Genomic DNA, 24,656 nt, shown 5'->3' on the forward strand with positions numbered 1-24,656 from the left:
GATGTTATATTCTGATGTTAATGTCATTTTAGGTGGAGAACTGGTGCCCGCGCCTGCCGTGGAGGACCAAGACGTTGAATGAGGAGGCCGACCGGAGGGGCCAGGTGAGTGTCTGAACTGAAGGGCTTTCCACACTGCCAAGCCGAGACAAACTGAGCATAGTTACTGGAACCGTGCTGGAAAGGACAACGTGAAAATAAAATATTAGAGCCAACACAGTTTGGTTTGGGTTGGCACAATGTGAAAATGACAATGTGATAAGAAAATATCTTAAAATATCTGTCCTTTTCACTCTCACCCCTTTGGGGACTGGCCAGACAGAGTACACGGCCTGAAGACAAATGCCAAGTCACGAGGGCATTGAATAGCTTTTATAATATTATGACACCATGTGCTCTTTAGAAATGACCTTGTCCGCTTGTCTTTTAGCTCAAATGGTATCGACTAATGCATAAGCGATGTTAGAGCGGGAGAGGATGTATACCATAATGCCTGTCGCTATGCCAATGGGCCGTCTGGGCTCAGAGCTCTGGGCGTGTCTCGCCGTTATTGGCTTTGAATATTACTCCGCTCCCGGTTATGGATAATGCGATAAGTCCAAATTGAATACTCTTTGCCGCCCTTCGGATATGTCAACATGAGTGATCCTTTTGTCTTTGAGATCCCCATTGATGGTGGTTGTGATTTTTTGCCCATAACGCTATGGTCAAAAGTAGTGCACTATATATGGAATAGGATGCCATTTGGGACACAGCCCCAGACTTTTCTCTCCCAGTGATTTCCTGTCCTGATGAGGGATGGTAATACACGACCAGAGCGTTGTTAGTGCGTTGTTTCCCTTGCTTTAGCAGCTGTTAATGGCAGGCAGGGCTACATCTCAACCGAGGTGGCTGTGGAAAAGCTTTCTTAAATATTGACCCGAGAGAAGCTGAGAAATATGTAGATTGGTATCATTGCATTCCAGCATTCAATAAGGAGCCATATGTCTTTGTAATGCAAAGAGCGCCTGGCAGAACTTGGCACTTTGTAGCTTAAGTGTTTAAGTTGATGAGAATCCTCTTTATAGCCTGTATGTTGTGACCGATCCCTCCTCCATGTGAATCGATGGATTTCAATACCAATGTGCGTGTTGGAGATTGACAGTATTACAGAATCACTGATCTACAAATTACCTTGCATCCTACATAACTACTCATTATGTAATGAATATCAGCGATTCTCTGCCTCCTTGCTCAAACTGATCACGATAAACACAATTGGGCGTGCTGGTTTGTCATCATCCTGTGCCACAGGTGGGTGGAGATTTCACTTTAGTCTAAAATGTGCACAATCCGCCCACCTGGGGCTTCTGCCGATCCAAAACAAATGTACCTACTGACTGTCTAACTACCCCCTTTCAGAGGCTAACATTCTCCTTCTATAGGGTAAACCTTGAAAGAGGTTAATGGGTTAAACCATAACGCCTAAAGAGTAGGGGTGTCTAAATTGTGTCGTGTCTTCTCCCTAGACGGAGATCCGGACAAGCTTCGATGAGCTGTACCGGGTCATGTCTCGGCGAGAGGAGTTCCGCTGGATGATGCTCCGGATCAAGCGCATGGAAGACCCCTGGATCAATGCCATCCGCGCCCTGGCTGCCAAGCAGGACCTGGCCAAGCGCAAGAGGAAGAAGGTAGAACACGGACACACTCACAAACACGTACTCATGTGCATGCACGCACGCACACACACCTCCGAAAATATATTAGCTACAAGAGAATAGAATCAGCCCATGCCTTTCTGAACTGAGAAAAGTGAAACAAGGAAAGTCCATTGTGTTCTGGGTAGGTACCTGTCCCCAATTATTAATAATGGAGGTTTCAGTTCCCTAATGATCTTCAGGACTTTGTAAATAATTCACCTCCACCTCCTCTTTCTGACTCAACGGCTTCGAACAGTTTGGATATGACATATGGTGAGAGCCCTATTCCCTTTAGTTAGAGTGAAACAAAGTCTCTTGCACCTGAAACGCCAATTCTTCACTTATTTCCAGAACTGTGCACTTGCATGCTCCTCGTAATGGATTTTAAAACATATGATTGGTGTAAGCATTGGCTTGAGTGAGCAAGTTTTGGAGAAGTGTGGTGAATCGGGACGCAGCCCAACCTCTATCATGCCAAAGGCTCAGAGCAGGAACAAAGTAGCCTGATCCCAGATCTCTTTGTGCTGTCTTGCCAACTTGGAGCCAACTTGGCAAGACTGCACAAACAGATCTGGGATCAGGCTAGGAACATGGCGCCTGCCCCATTTCCATGACCCTAAAGAGTCAAGATGGGCTTATTCCCAAATGGCACCCTATACCCTGTAAAGTGCACTACTTCTTACCATAGACCTATATTCCCTGGTCGATAGTAGTACACTATATAGGGAATAGGGTGCCATTTGAAACAGAGTCATAGTGTGCTGGGTGGCTGAAGGTTGACTTTATATTATTACAGCTATAATCCTCTCTCTATCATTAATCCCTGAACAATGCACCTTAGTGATTGTGTCTCTGTCCCAAATTGTACCCTATCCCCTACATAGTGCACTACTATGGGCCCTGGTCAAAAGTAGTGCACTATATAGGGAATAGGGTGCCGTTTGGGACGCATTCTTGTGGCTGGCTAACACAGCAGCTGAAAGTATGTTGAGACGTCCATAGAAAGCACAGAACATTGTAATGTTGGATTCTCTCCTGTGGCTCAGTGTGTGAATAGAAGGAGACTCTCTTGTGCGCTCTGATGTTAATAATGATACGTCTTCTGTGGAGTGCATCTTTGACATACATTCTGCTACGTTGAACTCAGGGAATTGAAACAAGCCTGCCATTTGAATAGGGAAAATGCCATATTACATTTTTCCAACCCATTGAATTGCGTTTGGATTACTGTTTAATTTCTTCAGAAACTAAAGACGCACACCCAAATGGTTGGCGGAATGCCGAACATACTTGAAAAAATAAGAAAGAAAGTTGCACACTATATTACACCCAGTGATTTATTGGTTTCCAGTAATAGTGTATACATTTTTTATATAATGTTGATAATATATCATTTGCATACATTTTTGTATTGATAGCCCCATTGGGAATCAAACTCCCAACCCTGGCATTGCTAGCACCATGCTCTAACCAACTGAGCTACAATGAGAAACAATAGATTTAAACTGAACTGACACGATCTTTGCCCCCCTCTCTCCGTCAGATCCTGGTGCACCTGGGCCTGTTGACCAAGGAGTCAGGCTTCAAGATCGCAGAGAACGCCTTCAGTGGGGGGCCCCTGGGGGAGCTGGTGCAATGGAGTGACCTCATCACCACCCTCTACTTGCTGGGCCACGACGTACGCATCTCCGCCTCCCTGGCCGAGCTCAAAGAGTGAGTCCATAGAGTGTGTGTGTGCACCCCTCAGAAACATCTGGGTGGTGTTCAGTGCGGAGTACCGTAGCAAAACGGTTAAAACGTTTTCCAACGTAAAATGATAAAGAGCTTTCTTATTGAACAAGTCAGAGTAAGTTCTGATCTAGAATCAGTTTCACATTTGAGATCATAATGAATAATATTATATGGACAGGTTGGGACTTGATCCTAGATCATCAGCACTCTTTATGGATACAGGTCCAGTTCTCCCCTGTCCATGTAGTCTTATTCATTGTGATCTAAAAGGCAAAACTGATCCTAGATCAGCAGCACTCCTACTCTGAGATGCTTGATACATACAGCCCCAGGTATTACCTCCCCAAGGTCACCTATGGAATGAGAAGCAGAATAACTTCACAATACAGCTAAAGCTAGTGGAATGTGAGGTGGTTGCAACCCACCTGCTTCTGAAAAACTCCCACATACTCTCGTCCTGCTTCGTTAGGTAAAACCTGTCTCATATGTGTGTAAACAATCCATAGCGTTCTTCTCTTTGTTTGTTGTGTGTTTACATCACGTTGTTGCTCTCTTTTTTAATACACTGCTCAAAAAAATAAAGGGAACACTTAAACAACACAATGTAACTCCAAGTCAATCACACTTCTGTGAAATCAAACTGTCCACTTAGGAAGCAACACTGATTGACAATACATTTCACATGCTGTTGTGCAAATGGAATAGACAACAGGTGGAAATTATAGGCAATTAGCAAGACACCCCCAATAAAGGAGTGGTTCTGCAGGTGGTGACCACAGACCACTTCTCAGTTCCTATGCTTCCTGGCTGATGTTTTGGTCACTTTTGAATGCTGGCGGTGCTTTCACTCTAGTGGTAGCATGAGACGGAGTCTACAACCCACACAAGTGGCTCAAGTAGTGCAGCTCATCCAGGATGGCACATCAATGCGAGCTGTGGCAAGAAGGTTTGCTGTGTCTGTCAGCGTAGTGTCCAGAGCATGGAGGCGCTACCAGGAGACAGGCCAGTACATCAGGAGACGTGGAGGAGGCCGTGGGAGGGCAACAACCCAGCAGCAGGACCGCTACCTCCGCCTTTGTGCAAGGAGGAGCAGGAGGAGCACTGCCAGAGCCCTGCAAAATGACCTCCAGCAGGCCACAAATGTGCATGTGTCTCCTCAAACGGTCAGAAACAGACTCCATGAGGGTGGTATGAGGGCCCGACGTCCACAGGTGGGGGTTGTGCTTACAGCCCAACACCGTGCAGGACGTTTGGCATTTGCCAGAGAACACCAAGATTGGCAAATTCGCCACTGGCGCCCTGTGCTCTTCACAGATGAAAGCAGGTTCACACTGAGCACATGTGACAGACGTGACAGAGTCTGGAGACGCCGTGGAGAACGTTCTGCTGCCTGCAACATCCTCCAGCATGACCGGTTTGGCGTGGGTCAGTCATGGTGTGGGGTGGCATTTCTTTGGGGGGCCGCACAGCCCTCCATGTGCTCGCCAGAGGTAGCCTGACTGCCATTAGGTACCGAGATGAGATCCTCAGACCCCTTGTGAGACCATATGCTGGTGCGGTTGGCCCTGGGTTCCTCCTAATGCAAGACAATGCTAGACCTCATGTGGCTGGAGTGTGTCAGCAGTTCCTGCAAGAGGAAGGCATTGATGCTATGGACTGGCCCGCCCGTTCCCCAGACCTGAATCCAATTGAGCACATCTGGGACATCATGTCTCGCTCCATCCACCAACGCCACGTTGCACCACAGACTGTCCAGGAGTTGGCGGATGCTTTAGTCCAGGTCTGGGAGGAGATCCTTCAGGAGACCATCCGCCACCTCATCAGGAGCATGCCCAGGCGTTGTAGGGAGGTTATACAGGCACGTGGAGGCCACACACACTACTGAGCCTCATTTTGACTTGTTTTAAGGACATTACATCAAAGTTGGATCAGCCTGTAGTGTGGTTTTCCACTTGAATTTTGAGTGTGACTCCAAATCCAGACCTCCATGGGTTGATAAATTTGATTTCCATTGATAATTTTTGTGTGATTTTGTTGTCAGCACATTCAACTATGTATAGAAAAAAGTATTGAATAAGATTATTTCATTCATTCAGATCTAGGATGTGTTATTTTAGTGTTCCCTTTATTTGTTTGAGCAGTGTATATTACAATACAATACAACGTTATTGTCCATGTTACAGTGAATTTAAAACTGTTCTCAACCCCAGAGCCCTGGTCAAATGTAGTGAACTATATATGGGAATATGGTGCCATTTCAGATACACCCTGTGTGTCCTAGCTAAGCCCACTCCCTCGCCTCATGCAGGATCATGAGGAGAGTGATGGGGAACAAGTCCAGCTGCCCCACCCAGGGGGACAAGGTGGTGGAGCTCATCTACATTGACATTGTGGGCCTGACCCAGTTCAAGAAGACATTGGGGCCCTCCTGGGTCCACTACCAGTAAGTACTCCATATCTCCAACTCTATATCTCTGTCTGTCTGTCTGTCTGTCTGTCTGTCTGTCTGTCTGTCTGTCTGTCTGTCTGTCTGTCTGTCTGTCTGTCTGTCTCTGATAGTATGTACACACACCCACGTCATCCATAACTTATGGGCTGGGACGTTTGATGTGTGATGATGTTGTTCATTTAGTTAGACGGAGAGCGAGAGAGAGGTTACTTACACCTCTGTCTCCTAGAAGAATACCTATCGACTAACACAACTCATCTCATATACACATGGTTCTGAAATCTATCTGAATCGTCATACAATGTCTCAGTTAAAATAAGAGCATTTTAGTTTTTGCATCCAATGAGTTTCCTGGTATCCTCGTTTATGTCTGTGTAAGGTGATGAGGCCTCTTTGGAAGCTGCTTCCTCCTGGTTGCTCTGACTAATTGGGAAGTGGTAACAGTGTCAGGCTCTGTGTCTGTGTCCCTGTGAGTCTCCCGAGGCTGTATCCCTCCCTGTAGGACGCCGAGCCTCGCTGGGGCCCGTTGTCAGGGGGTTCGCCACCGCTCATTTACTGATTGGAGAGAGGTTGGCGGGATGAAAAGAGGCCTATTTCCTGCAGTTTCATACCTGGTAGGGTAGCTATTCAGGTGACAAAGATCCAAGCACAGAAGGGGGAAAGATATGATTTACACACTCATTAGCATCTGAATGAGAAGGCTGAGACCCAGGCCCAGGATGGATTTACATTTTAGTCAATCAGCAGATGCTCTTATCCAGAGCAACTTACAGTAGTGAGTGCATCCATTTTCATACTTTTTTCCCATACTTGTCCCCCGTGGGAATCGAACCCACAACCCTGGCATTGCAAGAGCCATACTCTACCAACTGAGCCACACGGGACCCCGGATCAGATTGGGGGGCCATGCAGACCAGGCTGAGGTGGGGGGGGGACGCAGCCTGCTCCCCCTGCCTGGATGGGTGGATGGGTTTTTCTTCTGTAAACACCTATTTTTACAAGCTAACAAAAGTTTTCAGGTCTCATGCAAGGTTACTCATCAAGCAAGCTCACAATCATGAGAACCACCTCTGTTACAGTGGCTGTCATCAAAATGTTCTCTCTCACTGGGCTGAAATTGCATTATGTCTGAGTACCCATGTTGGTAGGCCGATTCCAGGGGAACATCAGGTCAAGGTCCGAACTAGTAATGGAGCAGTGGTCCTGGTTGTGTCTGTTAATGTGTCTGTTTTCGGCCCTCTCTCTATCTGTGTGTGTGGATGTGCGGGAGCAACGCTCGCTCCACTGATAGGACTGTCTGAACCGCCGCCTACTGGGTATTGGTCCTCTGAGGTATCCATCGGTGTGGTTGGAGGTTGTTACGAGAACCGCCTTGTGAGAACAATAAGTCAGGTTCGCTAATAGCCCCAAGATTTCCTTTCTCAGGAAATTGACTGGGACTGCATCCCAAACGGTTCCCTATTCCCTATATAGAGCATTTGTTTTGACAAAGGCCCCTGGTCAAAAGTAATGCTCTATATAGGGAATAGGAAGCCATTTGGGACACAGACTCAACCTTTTTACAGACGGTGTGATCGTAATGCAGGATCCAGCTGGCATTTTCATGCGTGCATTGATGAATTTGCTTGTTATACATATTGGTGGAGACATTTACATTTGGCCACTTCATTCATTGTTGATTTTGTGATGTGCACTTCCAGGAAGGTTATAAGATGCCACTGTTTTACTGTAACTTCAGACAAAACTTCTGTTGAATGTGCATTTAGATTTTTAAGCTGACAAATCACATCATGGAACAGTTTTGGTCTCGCCCATCGTTATCTAATCCTGTCTTGTTTAGGTTCTTCTTACAGATGTCCCCTCCTGCTCCCCCTTCCTCCTCCTTGTCTGTCCAGTGCTCTCCCTCTCCACTTAAAGTGATGCTCCAGAACTTTTGTATAATTTCAGCCAGTAGTTTTGAAAGTGGTGCTCACGAGGCAAAACGGGTTCCTGTTTTTTTGTATACTACGTCATCCAATTGTGTACTATGTGATTCATTTCGTATGATATGTTACGTCCTGCTTTTTTTTTATTTTTTGTCAATTCGTGTAATATGTTACAAATCCAATTTGTGCAATGTGTTACAAATTTGTCGTGCTTAAGATCCTGGATTGCATCTTTGAGTCTCTTTCATTTTCCAGCCTCTTCTACATTAATGTGGATGCTACCATCATTACGGATAGTCCTGAATGAATGGTGAATAATGATGAGTGAGAAAGTTACAGATGCACAAATATCATACCCCCAAGACATGCTAACCTCTCATCATTACAATTGATTACATTACATTTTTTTGGAGGATGATATTTTTACATCTGTAATTTTTTCACTCATCATTATTCACGATTCATTCAGGACTATCCATAATCATGGTAGCGTCCACATTAATGTAGAAGTGTTCAGAAACATATTATATTCTTATTTACAATAAAAGTGACTCCAAAATGACACAATACATTATTTACCATTCATTTTTATTTGGCACAAAATAATCATGGTAGCATCCACATTAATGTAGAAGTGTTTAGAAACGTATTCTATTCTTATTTACAATAAAGCCTCATAGTCATTGTATCGTTTCAAATCCAAAGTGCTGGAGTACAGAGCCAAAACAACAAAAAATGTGTCACTGTCCCAGGACTTTTGGAGTTCAGTGTAGTGCACTACTTTTGACCAAAACCCTATGGGACTCTTGTCAAAAGTAGTGCACTGCACTATATAGGAAATAGGGTGCCATTAGGGACGCAGTCTGAGTCTCAAGAGGGAAGATAATTTGAGACAGTGAGGATAGTGTTCTAAGGCCGAAGTGAAAGTGAGTGTGGTTGTTCAGGGCAGTGAAAGGACTGTAGGGAGAATCCGAGTGATCGGCTCAGCAGTATTAGTGGCTTTAGAATTAATGAGTGCAGCCACCTCTCCTGTCCTGTCACTCTTCTTCCCTCTCGCGCACACACACATGCAAGCAGGCACGCACACAGACAGGCAGGCACACACGCAGGCAGGCACACACACACACGCACACACGCAGGCACACACATGCATACAGGCACGCATGCATGCACACACACACAAACACATTAATTAGGTCTTTCTCTCTCTTTCTGTATCAATCTATCTCCCTTTTTGTCTCTCTCACACTCTCACTGCAGAAAACCAATGCTTGCTTCAGTCATCGTATCAACTGTAATCATTTGCTGGCTATAATACGCTATAATTTCAGTTTGTCTAATTCTCTACTACATGGAAATCATTATAAACACGACTGATATCTTAAAGGTGACAGTTCTGTACTCCTTGCCACTGATCTGAACAATGTTTGAATTACAGCCTTTGTCTCCAGTCTACAACAATCTCATTTGAAAGAGTATTTCACCTGGATCTATCTCTCCTCTCTCTCTCTCTCTCTCTCTCTCTCTCTCTCTCTCTCGCTCTCTCGCTCTCTCGCTCTCTCGCTCTCTCGCTCTCTCGCTCTCTCTCTCTCGCTCTCTCTCTCATCATCTCCTAAGAATGTTGTACCGCGTCTGACAATACTCAAATGTCTCAAAAATAGAGTGATTTGCATGCTGTGGCTTTAGTCCCACTGGTCTTGAGTTTCCTCATTGTGAATCCATTTCCCATATTTCCTGAGCATCTTGAGAAGACACACACTGTCTCTCACACACGCACACACACTCACACTGTCTTTCTCTTTCTCTTTCCCACACACACACACCCACCCACCATCTGCGAAACATCTGCCTGGTCAGGAGTGGCCTTGCCTGGGCTGCCAGACTGAGCATAGCCGGCCCCTCTGGTACTCCTGGCTCCTCATCAATTTGATTAATGCTCATTATTACACCTCCACCCCGCCAGGGGTCAATCAAATGAGTATGCTGGGCTCTGTCCAGAAGGATTAATGATGGAAAAGAATAGTGGTGAAGCATAGCCAGGCGTTTATTTTTAGGCTTTGGACATTTTCTTGGGGGAGGGACTTATTAGCTGAAAAAGCATGCGTCAGAGAGACTGAGAGAGGGTGACTGAAAGAGAGAGCGAGAGATGGATGTAGAGATAGATGGAGGAAGATCAAGACTGAGAGAAAGTGAGAGAGAAAAGGTCATGAATGTGTCATTCCATTCCACATGACATCCTTTCTCTGGTCCTCTAATTAGTCATGATGTGTAACCTTTACTCTTCCAGTCTGATCTGTAGGAAGCTCTCTCTGAGCTTTGTACACTATCTGTGACCAGGCTGAAGGTGTGGAAAAGATATGCATCATGAAATTATTTAACCATTTATTAGTGGTTGAGGCATACAGCTGGAAGTGTGTATTAATGCTATAATGTGGTGTGTATTACATATGAATGTGTGTGTGACAGGTGTAAGATAACTTTGTCATGTTTGGTGTGTGTTATAGGTGTATGCTGCGGGTGTTGGATTCCTTCGGCACCGAGCCCGAGTTCAACCATGCCCACTATGCTCAGTCCAAGGGCCACAAGACCCCCTGGGGCAAGTGGAACCTCAACCCCCAGCAGTTCAACACCATGTTCCGTAAGTACCACCTAATGGCTCTGGGGTGCAGATCTAGGATCAGCTTCCCCTCCCCAATCCAAATCTTAACCATTAGTGGGGAAAATGCAAAAACTGACCCAAGATCAGCGTCTAGGGGCAACTTCACCCTACTACCACCTAATGACAGTGTCATGTTCATAAGACACTAAATGGAAGAAAATAGTCTAAAACAGGGAGGGGCAACCTGTACTCGTCCATTAAGACACACTCATTTTTGTCTTCCATTGCAAAACACGTTAACACTGTTACGTGCCCTAATGAACACGACCCAGGGGTGGGGAGAGAGAGTCCACCACCCCAGGGTATTTTAACCTTTTCCCCATGGCTGATGGAAAGCAAAATGTTACCCAGAATGAATGAATACCTCTCTCCGGTCTCAGTTTCAGTGGTCTGGCCCACGTCAGGCTGGAATAGCAGACCAGGCTCAATAGACCCTTTGTGTTGCGGATAGAGTATGCCATTCTCATACGTCACAGGGCTTTTCATGTCATCCAGTTTACTAGCTGCGAGGGTTAGATGATATCTGCAACTAATCAAGCGCACGTTGGTTACACCATGGGTCGAAATGAAACACAGATTTGTTTCGGTGCATCGGGCATGTTGGCTTTGTGTCCCCTACCCTTGCCTATGGAGAAACATCCACCTTATCCCCAGCATATTGTTTTCTATCCTGTCATAATAGCTCTCAGTTTCCAGGCTTAAGGGAAGTCACTGTATCTCACACTTGCAGTTGTGTAACAACAACAATGGGGCTTGAATAAACAAAACTGTTATTTTCTATGAGTGTTTTTTATTTTATTTTTATTTTTTAGGGGGAGGGGTAGATCAGCTTTAATATTGCAGTTAGATTGTAACTTCCATCAATGTAATCAGCCAAAACCTCAGAACAGAAATGGTAGACCTCCACAAGTCTCCATTTGGAAGACCCGTTTGCGACCAAGCTTTAACTTCCTGACTGACGTCTTGAGATGTTGCTTCAATATATCCACATCATTTTCCTTCCTCATGATGCCATCTATTTTGTGAAGTGCACCAGTCCCTCCTGCAGCAAAGCACCCCCACAGCATGATGCTGCCACCCCCGTGCTTCACGGTTGGGATGGTGTTCTTCGGCTTGCAAGCTGCCCCCTTTTTCCTCCAAACATAACAATGGTCATTATGGCCAAACAGTTCTATTTTTGTTTAATCAGACCAGAGGACATTTCTCCAAAAAGTACGATCTTTGTCCCCATGTGCAGTTTCAAACCGTAGTCTGTCTTTTTTATGGCAGTTTTGGAGCAGTGGCTTCTTCCTTGCTGAGCGGCCTTTCAGGTTATGTCGATATAGGACTCGTTTTACTGTGGATATAGATACTTTTGTACCTGTTTCCTCCAGCATCTTCACAAGGTCCTTTGCTGTTGTTCTGGGATTGATTTGCACTTTTCGCACCAAAGTACGTTAATCTCTAGGAGACAGAACGTGTATCCTTCCTGAGCGTTATGACGGCTGCGTGGTCCCATGGTGTTTATACTTGCGTACTATTGTTTGTGCAGATGAACGTGGTACCTTCAGGCGTTTGGAAATTGCTCCCAAGGATGAACCAGACTGGTGGAGGTCTACAATTTTTTTTCTGAGGTCTTGGCTGATTTCTTTTGATTTTCCTATGATGTCATGCAAAGAGGCACTGAGTTTGAAGGTAGGCCTTGAAATATATCCACAGGTACACCTCCAATTGACTCAAATGATGTCAATTAGCCTATCAGAAGCTTCTAAAGCCATGACATCATTTTCTGGAATTTTCCAAGCTGTTTAAAGGCACAGTCAACTTAGTGTATGTAAACTTCTGACCCACTGGAATTGTGATACAGTGAATTATAAGTGAAATAATCTGTCTGTAAAGAATTGTTGGAAAAATTACTTGTGTCATGCACAAAGTAGATGTCCTAACCGATTTGCCAAAACTATAGTTTGTTAACAAGAAATTTGTGGAGTGGTTGAAAGACGAGTTTTAATGACTCCAACCTAAGTGTATGTAAACTTCCGACTTCAACTGTATATATATATATATACATATATATACATATACATACATACATACATACATACATACATACACATATCCTTTAAAAATATATATTTCCCTTTATTACTTTCCAACCCCACCATCCCTTCCCTAATTGGAGTAAACTAGTGAACAACAACGCTTAGGCCTCTACTTCTAGCTTATACAGACTATATACATTTTATGGACACAGTCAATTTTACAATAATTCTATTTTGTTTGTTTTTACTCCTGAACTTCCTCTGTCCTCAACCTCTGAGTGTTGAATTTCCTCCCATCCTAAGACTAAGATGTAACTGAGGACATTAAGACAAAGAAGGCGCCACGGGGAAATCAATCCTAGCCTTGGGCTCCATTCATTACTATTAAGTAGCCTGGCATTAAATCACTGGATAAAGGGGGTAGACGAGGGAAAGCGCTCTGGCCAATGAGACAGTAGACGAAAAGGGCTCTGGCCAATGAGACAGGAGAGGGAAAGCGCTCTAGCCAATGAAACCGGGGAGGGAAAGGGCTCTGGCCGATGAGACAGGGGAGGGAAAGGGTTCTGGCCAATGAAACCGGGGAGGGAAAGGGCTCTGGCCGATGAGACAGGGGAGGGAAAGGGTTCTGGCCAATGAAACCGGGGAGGGAAAGGGCTCTGGCCGATGAGACGGGGGAGGGAAAGGGTTCTGGCCAATGAAACCGGGGAGGGAAAGGGCTCTGGCCGATGAGACGGGGGATGGAAAGGGTTCTGGCCAATGAAACCGGGGAGGGAAAGGGCTCTGGCCGATGAGACAGGAGAGGTATAGGGCTCTGATCGCCCAGATCTGTTTGTGCTGTCTTGTCTCGTATGGCCATTGTCACGCCTGACAGGAGTTGGCAAGACAGCACAAACAGATCTTTTAGGAACCAGGATAGAACTGAAGCCATAGAGGGAACATTTCCAATGTCGTTCTCCTTTCCACTGTTCTCCTCTCCAAAACCATGACAACAGGTTCACATCTATAATTGTTTCTCTGCTTCCGGCTAGGTACAGACTCTAGTCCCAGTCTAGTGCTGAACAGTTAGCCTACTATATAGCGAGTCCTTCGTCCTCTAGCATTGTTGTATGCAATTAAACAAAAGGAAAGGCCTTTAGTCTCTGTCTCAGGAAAGAGTACACTGACAACCTTGTAAGTTGCTACTGTCTTTGTTTTGTATGTATATAAATGCAAGTAAGGTTAAATCAGTTCATAGTACTGAGCGTTTAGTGCTTTTTGAGGTCTGTTCAGTTTCGGTTCCAATATAATTTATTTTACATTAAATGTGCTTTGCATTATGTGGGTTGAATGCTGTAACAACACAGGATAAAACAATTTTAAAAAGTCCCATGATGGTAGTGACTGCCCATACCTGCTTATCACTTATTAACCATAATTTATTCACATTACTTTACTTACTTTAAAATATTTCAGTTGTTGTGTATATTACATTTGTTTTATTTTATTATTTTATTATTTAATTCCAAGTCATCTCTATAAAGCTGCTGCTTATGCTGCCTGACAAAATCACAATTTTGTAGTTCTTCAAACTAAATAAGGCATACTTTTATTACAGCTGAATACCAACTATCAATCATTTAGATCATGTATTTTCAGGTAGAGATACCTCGCGTAGCAACAGCTGCTCTCTATATCCCCTCACGATCGCACATTGTTCTGTCTCTTCCTTAGCAGGCTAAAAGAAACACAGACCAGACAAGTAGATGGATTATGGTCATTATGATTATGGTCATTGTAGTTAATTAACACATTTGATGTGCTAAACCAGGGGTATTCAACTCTTACCCTACGAGGTCCAGAGCCTGCTGGTTTTCTGTTCTACCTGATAATTAATTGCACACACCTGGTGTCCCAGGTCTAAATCAGTCCCTGATTAGAGGGGAACAATGAAAAAATGCAGTGGAACTGTCTTCGAGGTCCAGAGTTGAGTCTGAAGGTGCTAAACTATGTAGAATATTGGCCTGTTGGAAACTACAACTCCCTACTACATTGCACAGTTCAGGCTGTATCTGATTTATCTCTAGAGAAACTGTGCAATGTTGCATTGAGCTCACAGAAAAAAAAAATGGAAGTCAAATAATGGAACCTACGTCGGTAATTTATTTGTTTAAGAAATGAAAAATAACAGACAATCGTTTACATCCTTTTTACAACCAAATAATTTCTGCACAACCTGTCAGAAACCATCTCAGGGAAGCTTTTGTGCGTTCTGGTCGTCCTCACCAGGGTCCTTGACCTGACTGCAGTTTGGCATCGTAACCGACTTCAGTGGGCAAATGCTCACCTTCGATGGCCACTGTCACGCTGGAGAAGTGTGCTCTTCACGGATTAATCCCGGTTTCAACTGCACCGGGCAGTTGTGGGGGTGAGCGGTTTGCTGATGTCAACATTGTGAACAGGGTGCTCCATGGTGGCGGTGGGGTTATAGTATGGGCAGGCATAAGCTACGGACAGAAAAACACAATTACGTTTTATTGATTGCAATTTGAGTGCACAGAGATACCGTGACGAGATCCTGAGGCCCAATGTCGTGCCATTCATCCTCCGTCATCACCTCATGTTTCATCATGATAATGCACGGCCCCATGTCGGAAGGATCTGTACACAATTCCTGGAAGCTGAAAATGTCCCAGTTCTTCCATGGCCTGCACACTCATCAGACATGTCACCCATTGAGCATGTTTGAGATGCTCTGAATCGATGTGTACGACAGCGTGTTCCAATTCCCGCCAATATCCAGCAACTTCGCACAGCCGTTGAAGAGGAGTGGTACAACATTCCACAATCAACAGCCTGGTCACCTCTATGCGAAGGAGATGTGTCGCGCTGCATGAGGCAAATGGTCACACCAGATACTGACTGGTTTTCTGATCCACACCCCTACCTTTTTTTAATGGTATCTGTGACCAACAGATGCATATTATATTCCCAGTCATGTGAATTCCATAGATTAAGGCCTAATACATTTATTTCAATTGACTGATTTCCTTATTTGAACTGTAACTCAGTAAAATCGTTGAAATTGTTGCATGTTGCGTTTATATTTTTGTTCAGTGTACATATCTGCCAAATGTGATCATTTTTCTATCATGCATATGAAGCCAGCCGATACATACAGGCTATTCATTGTCTGTAGTGAGATTTGATGATTGGTTTGGAACCAGTCACACTCCTTGAGTACACACGGGAAAGAGATTCTTTCCACACGATGCCCTCCCAGTTGGCGAATGTGTGACTGACCAACTACACCAAGGGCCTGAGCAGGCCCTTCATCAAGGGTCATGTTTCACTGTCCTGACTAGTGTGTGTTTATTTGTGCACTCATGCGTGTGTGTGTGAGGGGGTCTGCTGGAGCACTCTCCTACATCCATCCCCGGCCATCCATCTGTACAGTTATAAACAGGCAATGGGATTAACACACCCCCTTCAGTGAGCAGATTTTTCCCCTGCTCTCGCTCCAGCTGGTACATGACTTAGCCTGGCTGTTCTGTTACTCTGGCTCTTGGCTTCTATCACCTGCCCAGGGCTGGCGGACACAAACACATGCAAGTCCATTTCTAAGTAGACTAAAGTATTGGGCCCGTCCCAAATGGCAGCCTATTCCCTATATAATGCACTACTTTTGACCCTATTTCCTATATAGTGCACTATGTCTGTAGTAGTGCACTGTTTAGGCAATAGGGTGCCATTTGGGACGGATACAGTGGAGAGAACAAGTATTTGATACACTGCCGATTTTGCAGGTTTTCCTACTTACAAAGCATGTAGAGGTCTGTAATTATTATCATAGGTACACTTCAACTGTGAAGAAAATCACATTGTATGATTTTTAAGTAATTAATTTGCATTTTATTGCATGACATAAGTATTTGATCACCTACCAACCAGTAAGAATTCCGGCTCTCACAGACCTGTTAGTTTTTATTTAAGAAGCCCTCCTGTTCTCCACTCATTACATGTATTAACTGCACCTGTTTGAACTCGTTACCTGTATAAAAGACACCTGTCCACACACTCAATCAAACAGACTCCAACCTCTCCACAATGGCCAAGACCAGAGAGCTGTGTAAGGACATCAGGGATACAATTGTAGACCTGCACAAGGCTGGGATGGGCTACAGGACAATAGGCAAGCAGCTTGGTGAGAAGGCAACAACTGTTGGCGCAATTATTAGAAAATGGAAGAAGTTCAAGATGACGGTCAATCATCCTCAGTCTGGGGCCCCATGCAAGATCTCACCTTGTGGGGCATCAATGATCATGAGGAAGGTGAGGGATCAGCCCAGAACTACACAGCAGGACCTGGTCAATGACCTGAAGAGAGCTGGGACCACAGTCTCAAAGAAAACCATTAGTAACACACTACGCTGTCATGGATTAAAATCCTGCAGCGCACGCAAGGTCCCCCTGCTTAAGCCAGCGCATGTCCAGGCCCGTCTGAAGTTTGCCAATGACCATCTGGATGATCCAGAGGAGGAATGGAAGAAGGTCATGTGGTCTGATGAGACAAAAATAGAGCTTTTTGGTCTAAACTCCACTCGCCGTGTTTGGAGGAAGAAGAAGGATTAGTACAACCCCAAGAACACCATCCCAACCGTGAAGCATGGCGGTAGAAACATCATTCTTTGGGGATGCTTTTCTGCAAAGGGGACAGGACGACTGCACCGTATTGAGGGGAGGATGGATGGGGCCATGTATCGCGAGATCTTGGCCAACAACATCCTTCCCTCAGTAAGAGCATTGAAGATGGGTCGTGGCTGGGTCTTCCAGCATGACAACGACCCAAAACACACAGCCAGGGCAACTAAGGAGTGGCTCTGTAAGAAGCATCTCAAGGTCCTGGAGTGGCCTAGCCAGTCTCCAGACCTGAACCCAATAGAACATCTTTGGAGGGAGCTGAAAGTCCGTATTGCCCAGCTACAGCCCCGAAACCTGAAGGATCTGGAGAAGGTCTGTAGGAGTGGGCCAAAATTCCTGCTGCAGTGTGTGCAAACCTGGTCAAGACCTACAGGAAACGTATGATCTCTGTAATTGCAAACAAAGGTTTCTGTACCAAATATTAAGTTCTGCTTTTCTGATGTATCAAATACTTATGTCATGCAATAAAATGCAAATTAATTACCGTATTTTCCGCACTATAAGGCGCACCGGAGTATAAGCCGCAGCAGCTAAATTGAATGATATTGAATGATGTGTACATATATAAGCCGCACTGGACTATAAGCCGCAGGTGTTTTAATGTTTAATTACCATATGTAAGGGTTCGTGCACAGAGGGGATTGTCGGGAAAGAGACAAACTGTCTCGCTCTCGTAATGTGTGTCTGTCTTGCTCTCGTTCTGTCTCTCGTACCACTCTCGGTTCCACTTTTACTTTTGCGCGCTACCTGTCTCACTCTTTTCCGGCCTCCAGCTTTTCCTGCTGGAGCCCGCCGCTTAAAGGTGGGGGGCGCGGACCGGTCATAGAGCCCATAGAGTTAAAGTTGGTGGACTGTAACCTGTAAAATCCATAGATTTAGGAGGTCTTCTAGTGGCCGTTAGCTGTAAAAATCCATAGATTAGCCGCACCGTTATATAAGCCGCAGGGTCGAAAAATTGGGAAAAAGGCGCGGCTTATAGTCCAAAAATTACGGTACTTAAAAATCATACAATGTGATTTTCTGGATTTTTGTTTTAGATTCCGTCTCTCACAGTTGAAGTGTACCTATGATAAAAATTACAGACCTCTACATGCTTTGTAAGTAGGAAAACCTGCAAAATCTGCAGTGTATCAAATACTTGTTCTCCCCACTGTATGTGAGTTCTGGGAGTGAGCACTTCATATGGTTTAAAGTTCTAAGAACAGACCAAAACTATAGTAAGTTTCAAGTGTTATTAGTTGTATGTACGGGATACGCATGGTATACAACGTGCAACAAAATGCTTACTTTCAGGTTCGTTCTCGACAATGCAATAACAATAAGAAATAATAACATTTAAGAATACAAACATAAAGTTAATGGCAGTAGAATAGAATACATTTTTTAGCATAAGTATAGTACAGGAAGGCCGAATTTATAGTCCAATATTTACATGTGTATTGGGGAAGGGGGGGATGGGGAGAAAGTGTATAAATTGAGCAGTATAATAAGCGTCTGGTAGCAGCATTTGTGCTTTGTGTGTGTATGTCTGTGTGGGTGTGTGCATGGGTGTGTGCATGTGTGCTAAGGTGCAGAGAATCAGAGCAGAGCCCTTTGGTGTGGGAAATGCATTGACGTGCATACACCACCCACTCTACTTGGTTTTATGTTTTTCATACCCAACTCCTGAGATGACACAGCAGTATTCTAGATATTTAATTTGAGGAAATTCCCAACTCTACTTTGTCTGTCTCATCTGTCAAGAGCTCACAGGGACAGGTATCAGGGGCCGTATATATCAAGCATTTCAGAGTAGGACTGCTGATCTAGAATCAGTTTTCTCTTTTAGATCATATTGAATAAGACTATATGGACAAAGGGGACCTGATCCTAGATCGGTACTCCTACTCTGAGAGGCTTTGTGAATATGGGCCCAGAAGCACAGCATTGAGAGGTCTTTAGCCAGGGTCCCCAGGACTAGCCCTCCCCCGTCTAGCCTAGTCTTCTCTGTTTGTGTTCGGAAGGCCAGCCCTGGGTCGTGTTTACCAGGTGCAAAAAGCGGAAAAAAACTAACTAAAACAAGGACTGCTTTTCCTGGACTTGTCCAATAAGAAACCTTCATTTTCATTTTCCGTTTTAAAAGTTATTTGTTGCATGCCCTAATGAACACATGCCGCTGTTGTCAGAGGAAAACTCCCCCCTGTAAAATGCTGAAGTTAATTACAGCGATGTTTATCTCGGCTTAGCCTCTGCCGAGTCCACAACAACCGGATGTTCCGTTTTCAGGGGAAATGGGGAGAGGGCCTGTGACGCTACTTCCGCTTTTGGACGTTAACAAGGAGACACTCCATCTTAACTCGTCCTCCACATTTACTGGATTGGTTGAACAGTGCAGAAGAGAACCTCCCCCGACAGTTATTTTTTCTCTTCTTCTCGTCAAGACCAGTATGTATGGGATGTAGTTTCAGGCGTGTCTTTTACGCCTGCTACGGTAGGTTAATCTACTCTAGACTAAATGCACGCCCCTTCAAACCTCGTCTGCTTCTGCATTTCCCTGCTTGTTTGTTTTCATATAGGTTATTTCAGCTCAGTGTTTTTCCTGTGGTGGAAGAGCTGATTTAACATTTAAAGGGGAAAAGTAGCAAAGGTCCTCGTTGAGTTTGTACAACTATGTATTATAATCATTATCATCATTAGTCTTGCAATAAATTCAAGGTACGTTTTTTATATAATCTTAATAATGTTCTGCAAGTTCTGAATAGGGAAACTAAATGTTAAACTGAAATTGTCTTGGTAGATCGAAAGATGTCTCTGTATTTCTAGCCAATTGTACTATAAGGCCTATCAAAACCTATGCAGAATAGAATTGTTTTCACGCTAGAACTTGTTTTGGTCTTTCAATTTCAACATGTCTTTCAATTTAACATTCAACAAGCCACACAGAAAAGCAAATGGCCTCAGTGCGCTTTCTTAAATTCCATCAAGCAGATGGTGATTACCATTTTTGACAATAAAAATTTTAGGCAGAAATAAACATCTGGTTATGATGAATTTTTGCCAGATGACAGCTGTGAAGTATTCATCCTTCCTTGGCCAGGAGCTACGATAAGGACCCAGTGAAATGGAATGCTACAGAATGAGGGCACCGGCTGCTTTCCCTACCCCTCCTCTGATTAGGAATGGTTGCATTATTTTATAAGCATAAACTTCAGAGGGGCTAAGTCCATCAAGTAAAGCCCAGAGAGTTATCCCAAATGGCACCCTATTCCACCCTATACCCTATGAGCTGGTCCTATGGACCCTGGTAAAACGTAGTGCACTATATAGAGAATAGGTTGCCATTTTGGGATGCAAGCAACTTCTCGAGAGACTGGGCTTTACTTATAAAAAATAGAAGGAAGCATCTCTCTGGACCAGTTGAAATAGATTGTGTTGTTTTCTACCCCTGGTAATGTGGTTAAGAGAGAGAAAGAGAGAGAAAGGCCCCCTGAGAGCGAGAGACACAGAGAGAGCGAGAGACACAGTGTCAAGGGGTGCTGAAGGTGGGTGTGGTGCATGAATCAAGCGCAGGACGCAGAAGCTCAGTCCAAAAGACTTTAGTGCAATAATCACATAGAAAATAAGCACAATAAGCCCGAAGGCGAAATCACGGCGCACACAGGCATCAAATAAACGGCGCACTAACATGTGCGAAAACCCTCTCCAAAACACTGGAGGGAAGTACGTAGCTCCAACACGAAAACAGAAGAGCAATCACACACAAAGACAAACACAACCAACGAGAACTAAATAGGACACTAACGAGGACTAACAAGACACAGGTGTACAACATAAAGACAAAACCAAACGAACATGAAACATCGATCGGTGGCAGCTAGTACTCAGGGGACGACGACCGCCGAAGCCTGCCCGAACCAGGAGGAGGAGCAGCCTCGGCCGAAACCGTGACAGTACCCCCCCCTTGACGCGCGGCTCCAGCCGTGCGCCGACCCCGGCCTCGGGGACGACCAGGAGGACGCGGAGCAGGGCGCGCGGGATGGTCCCGGTGGAACTCCGACAGGAGAGATGGGTCTAGGATGTCCCTCCGCGGCACCCAGCACCGCTCCTCCGGGCCGTACCCCTCCCACTCCACGAGATACTGGAGACCCCCCATCCGGCGTCTGGAGTCCAAGATGGACCGAACGGTGTACGCCGGAGCCCCCTCGATGTCCAGTGGGGGCGGAGGAGTCTCTCCTATCTCATTGTCCTGGAGTGGACCAGCTACCACCGGCCTGAGAAGAGACACATGGAACGAGGGGTTAATATTCTTATACTCAACAGGTAGATGTAACCTATAACACACCTCGTTCAATCTTCTCAGGACTTTAAAGGGCCCCACAAACCGCCGACCCAGCTTCCGGCAGGGCAGGCGGAGGGGTAGGTTTATGGTAGAGAGCCAGACTCGATCTCCGGGTGCGTACACCGGCCCCTCACTGCGGTGGAGATCGGCGCTCGCCTTGTGACGAAGGACGGCCCGCTGCAGGTGGACGTGGGCAGCGTTCCACGTCTCTTCCGAGCGCCTCATCCAATCATCCACCGCAGGGGCCTCGATCTGGCTCTGCTGCCACGGTGCCAGAACCGGCTGGTAACCTAACACACATTGGAAGGGGGTTAGGTTGGTAGAGGAGTGGCGGAGAGAGTTCTGGGCCATCTCGGCCCAGGGAATGTACCACTCCTCAGGCCGGTCCTGGCAATACGACCTCAGAAACCTACCCACATCCTGGTTGACACGTTCTACCTGCCCGTTACTCTCCGGGTGGTACCCTGAGGTAAGGCTAACCGAGACCCCCAAACGCTCCATGAACGCTCTCCAAACACGGGAGGTAAACTGGGGGCCTCGATCAGACACTATATCCTCGGGTACCCCGTAATGCCGGAAGACGTGGGTAAATAGGGCCTCAGCGGTCTGTAGGGCAGTAGGAAGACCCGACATAGGGAGAAGACGACAGGCCTTTGAGAACCGGTCCACAACGACCAGGATGGTGGTATTCCCCTCAGAGAGGGGAAGGTCTGTCACAAAATCCACCGAGAGGTGGGACCATGGTCGTTGTGGAACGGGCAGGGGTTGTAACTTACCCCTGGGCAGATGTCGGGGCGCCTTACACTGGGCGCACACCGAGCAGGAGGAGACATAAACCCTCACATCCCTAGCCAAAGTAGGCCACCAGTATTTAGTGCTAAGGCAATGCACTGTCCGGCCAATACCCGGATGTCCAGAGGAGGGTGACGTGTGAGCCCAGTAAATGAGTCGATCCCGAATCTCGAGCGGAACGTACTTCCGACCCTCAGGACACTGTGGAGGGCTGGGGTCGGTACGCAACGCTCGCTCGATTTCGGCATCGACCTCCCACACCACCGGTGCCACAAGGCAAGACTCCGGTAGTATGGGAGTAGGCTCAACGGACCTCTCCTCCGTGTCATACCGCCGGGACAGTGCATCTGCCTTACCATTCTGGGACCCAGGGATGTACGTGATTTTAAATACGAACCTGGTGAGAAACATACTCCATCGAGCCTGGCGAGGGTTCAGTCTCCTCGCTGCCCGGATGTACTCCAGGTTCCGATGGTCAGTCAAAATGAGGAAAGGGTGTTGAGCCCCCTCAAGCCAATGCCTCCACACCTTAAGGGCTTGAACTACAGCTAACAGCTCCCTGTCCCCAACGTCATAGTTACGCTCCGCCGGGCTGAGCTTTTTTGAGTAAAAAGCACAGGGGCGGAGTTTAGGTGGCGAGCCGGACCGTTGAGAGAGAACGGCCCCTATACCTGCCTCAGACGGGTCCACCTCAACCTGAAAGGGTAATGCGGGATCCGGATGCGCCAGCACCGGAGCCGACGTAAACAGGTCCTTCAGTCTCCCAAAGGCCCTGTCCGCATCAGCTGACCACTGCAGGCGCACAGGACCCCCCCTTCAGAAGGGACGTGATGGGAGCTGCCACCTGTCCAAAACCCCGGATAAACCTCCGGTAGTAATTCGCAAAGCCCAAGAACTGCTGCACCTCTTTTACAGTGGTTGGGGTTTGCCAATTACGCACAGCAGACACACGATCCACCTCCATTCTCACCCCTAACGCGGACAACCGATAACCCAAAAAGGAGACCGACTCCTGGAAAAACAGACATTTCTCTGCCTTGACATATAGGTCGTGCTCCAACAGCCTCCTCAATACACGACGCACCAGGGTTACATGCTCGGCTCGGGTAGATGAGTACACCAGAATATCATCAATGTACACGACCACCCCTTGTCCCTGCATATCCCGGAAAATGTCATCTACGAAGGATTGGAAGACTGATGGAGCATTCATCAACCCATATGGCATGACAAGATACTCGAAATGACCTGACGTGGTACTAAACGCTGTCTTCCATTCGTCGCCCTCCCTAATGCGCACCAAGTTATACGCGCTCCTGAGATCCAGTTTTGTGAAAAACCGCGCTCCATGCAATGATTCCGTCATGGTCGCAATCAGAGGGAGTGGATAACTGTATTTCACAGTAATCTGATTGAGACCACGGTAATCAATGCACGGGCGCAACCCTCCATCTTTCTTTTTCACAAAAAATAAGCTCGAGGAGGCGGGAGAAGTGGAGGGCCGAATGTATCCCTGTCTCAAAGATTCGGCTATGTAAGTCTCCATAGCTTTTCTCTCCTCTTGAGACAAAGGATACACATGGCTCCGTGGGAGCGCTGCTCCTGCCTGGAGATCAATCGCACAATCCCCCTGTCTATGAGGAGGCAACTGCGTCGCCCTAGTCTTGCTAAACACGAGAGCTAAATCCCCATATTCAGGCGGAATGTGCAGTGCGGGCACTTGGTTTGGACTTTCCACCGAAGTCGCCCCCACGGAAACACCCAGACATCGCCCCTCGCACTGAGCAGACCACCCATCGAGAGCCCTCTGTTGCCACGAAATAGCAGGGTTATGGGTGCTTAACCAGGGAATTCCCAGCACCACTGGGTACGCAGGAGAGTCGATCAGATACAGCTGTATAGTCTCTTCATGACCCCCCTGCGCACACATCCTAAGTGGCGCTGTGATCTCCCTAATCAACCCCGACCCCAACGGGTGGCTATCTAAGGCATGAACGGGAAAAGGTTTGTCAACAGGTAGGAGAGGGATCCCTAAATCTACACAAAACTTCCGATCAACAAAATTCCCAGCTGCGCCTGAATCTACTAGCGCCTTATGCTGGGAATGAGGTGCAACCTGTGGAAAACAAACAGGTATACAAAAGTGCGCAACAGAGAGCTCTGGGTAAGTGGGACGTCTACTCACCTGGGAGGCCCCCCCAGTGCGTGGCCTGTTGTCTTCTCCCCCGGAGAACCCTCCCCAGCACCTGGCCGCAGTGTGCCCTCCACGACCGCACTTGGTGCAGGAGACAGGCCCCCTTGGGCTCCTCCTCCTCCTTTCTCTAGCGCCGGCACCCCCGAGCTCCATAGGGCTCGGCTCGGAGGTGCCGGAGGGCGGAATGGACGGACCCCCCTCGGGACGTCCAC

At 46.4% G+C, this 24,656-nt stretch overlaps 1 protein-coding gene across 1 annotated transcript in view; it reads left to right on the top strand.

The window, feature by feature from the left end:
- Window positions 1–24,656, top strand: part of mgat5 (alpha-1,6-mannosylglycoprotein 6-beta-N-acetylglucosaminyltransferase) — a 128,541-nt gene that overhangs the window by 70,023 nt on the left and 33,862 nt on the right. Inside the window, exons 6-10 of the mRNA XM_084154891.1 lie at window positions 33–104; window positions 1,508–1,669; window positions 3,222–3,391; window positions 5,718–5,852; window positions 10,288–10,421. Of these exons, the coding sequence (XP_084011017.1) occupies window positions 33–104; window positions 1,508–1,669; window positions 3,222–3,391; window positions 5,718–5,852; window positions 10,288–10,421 (673 nt within the window). The remainder of the gene's footprint in view (window positions 1–32; window positions 105–1,507; window positions 1,670–3,221; window positions 3,392–5,717; window positions 5,853–10,287; window positions 10,422–24,656) is intronic.

This window comes from Coregonus lavaretus (genome assembly GCF_964263955.1).
Source record: "Coregonus lavaretus genome assembly, chromosome: 38".
In the NCBI taxonomy this organism is placed as follows: Eukaryota; Metazoa; Chordata; class Actinopteri; order Salmoniformes; family Salmonidae; genus Coregonus; species Coregonus lavaretus.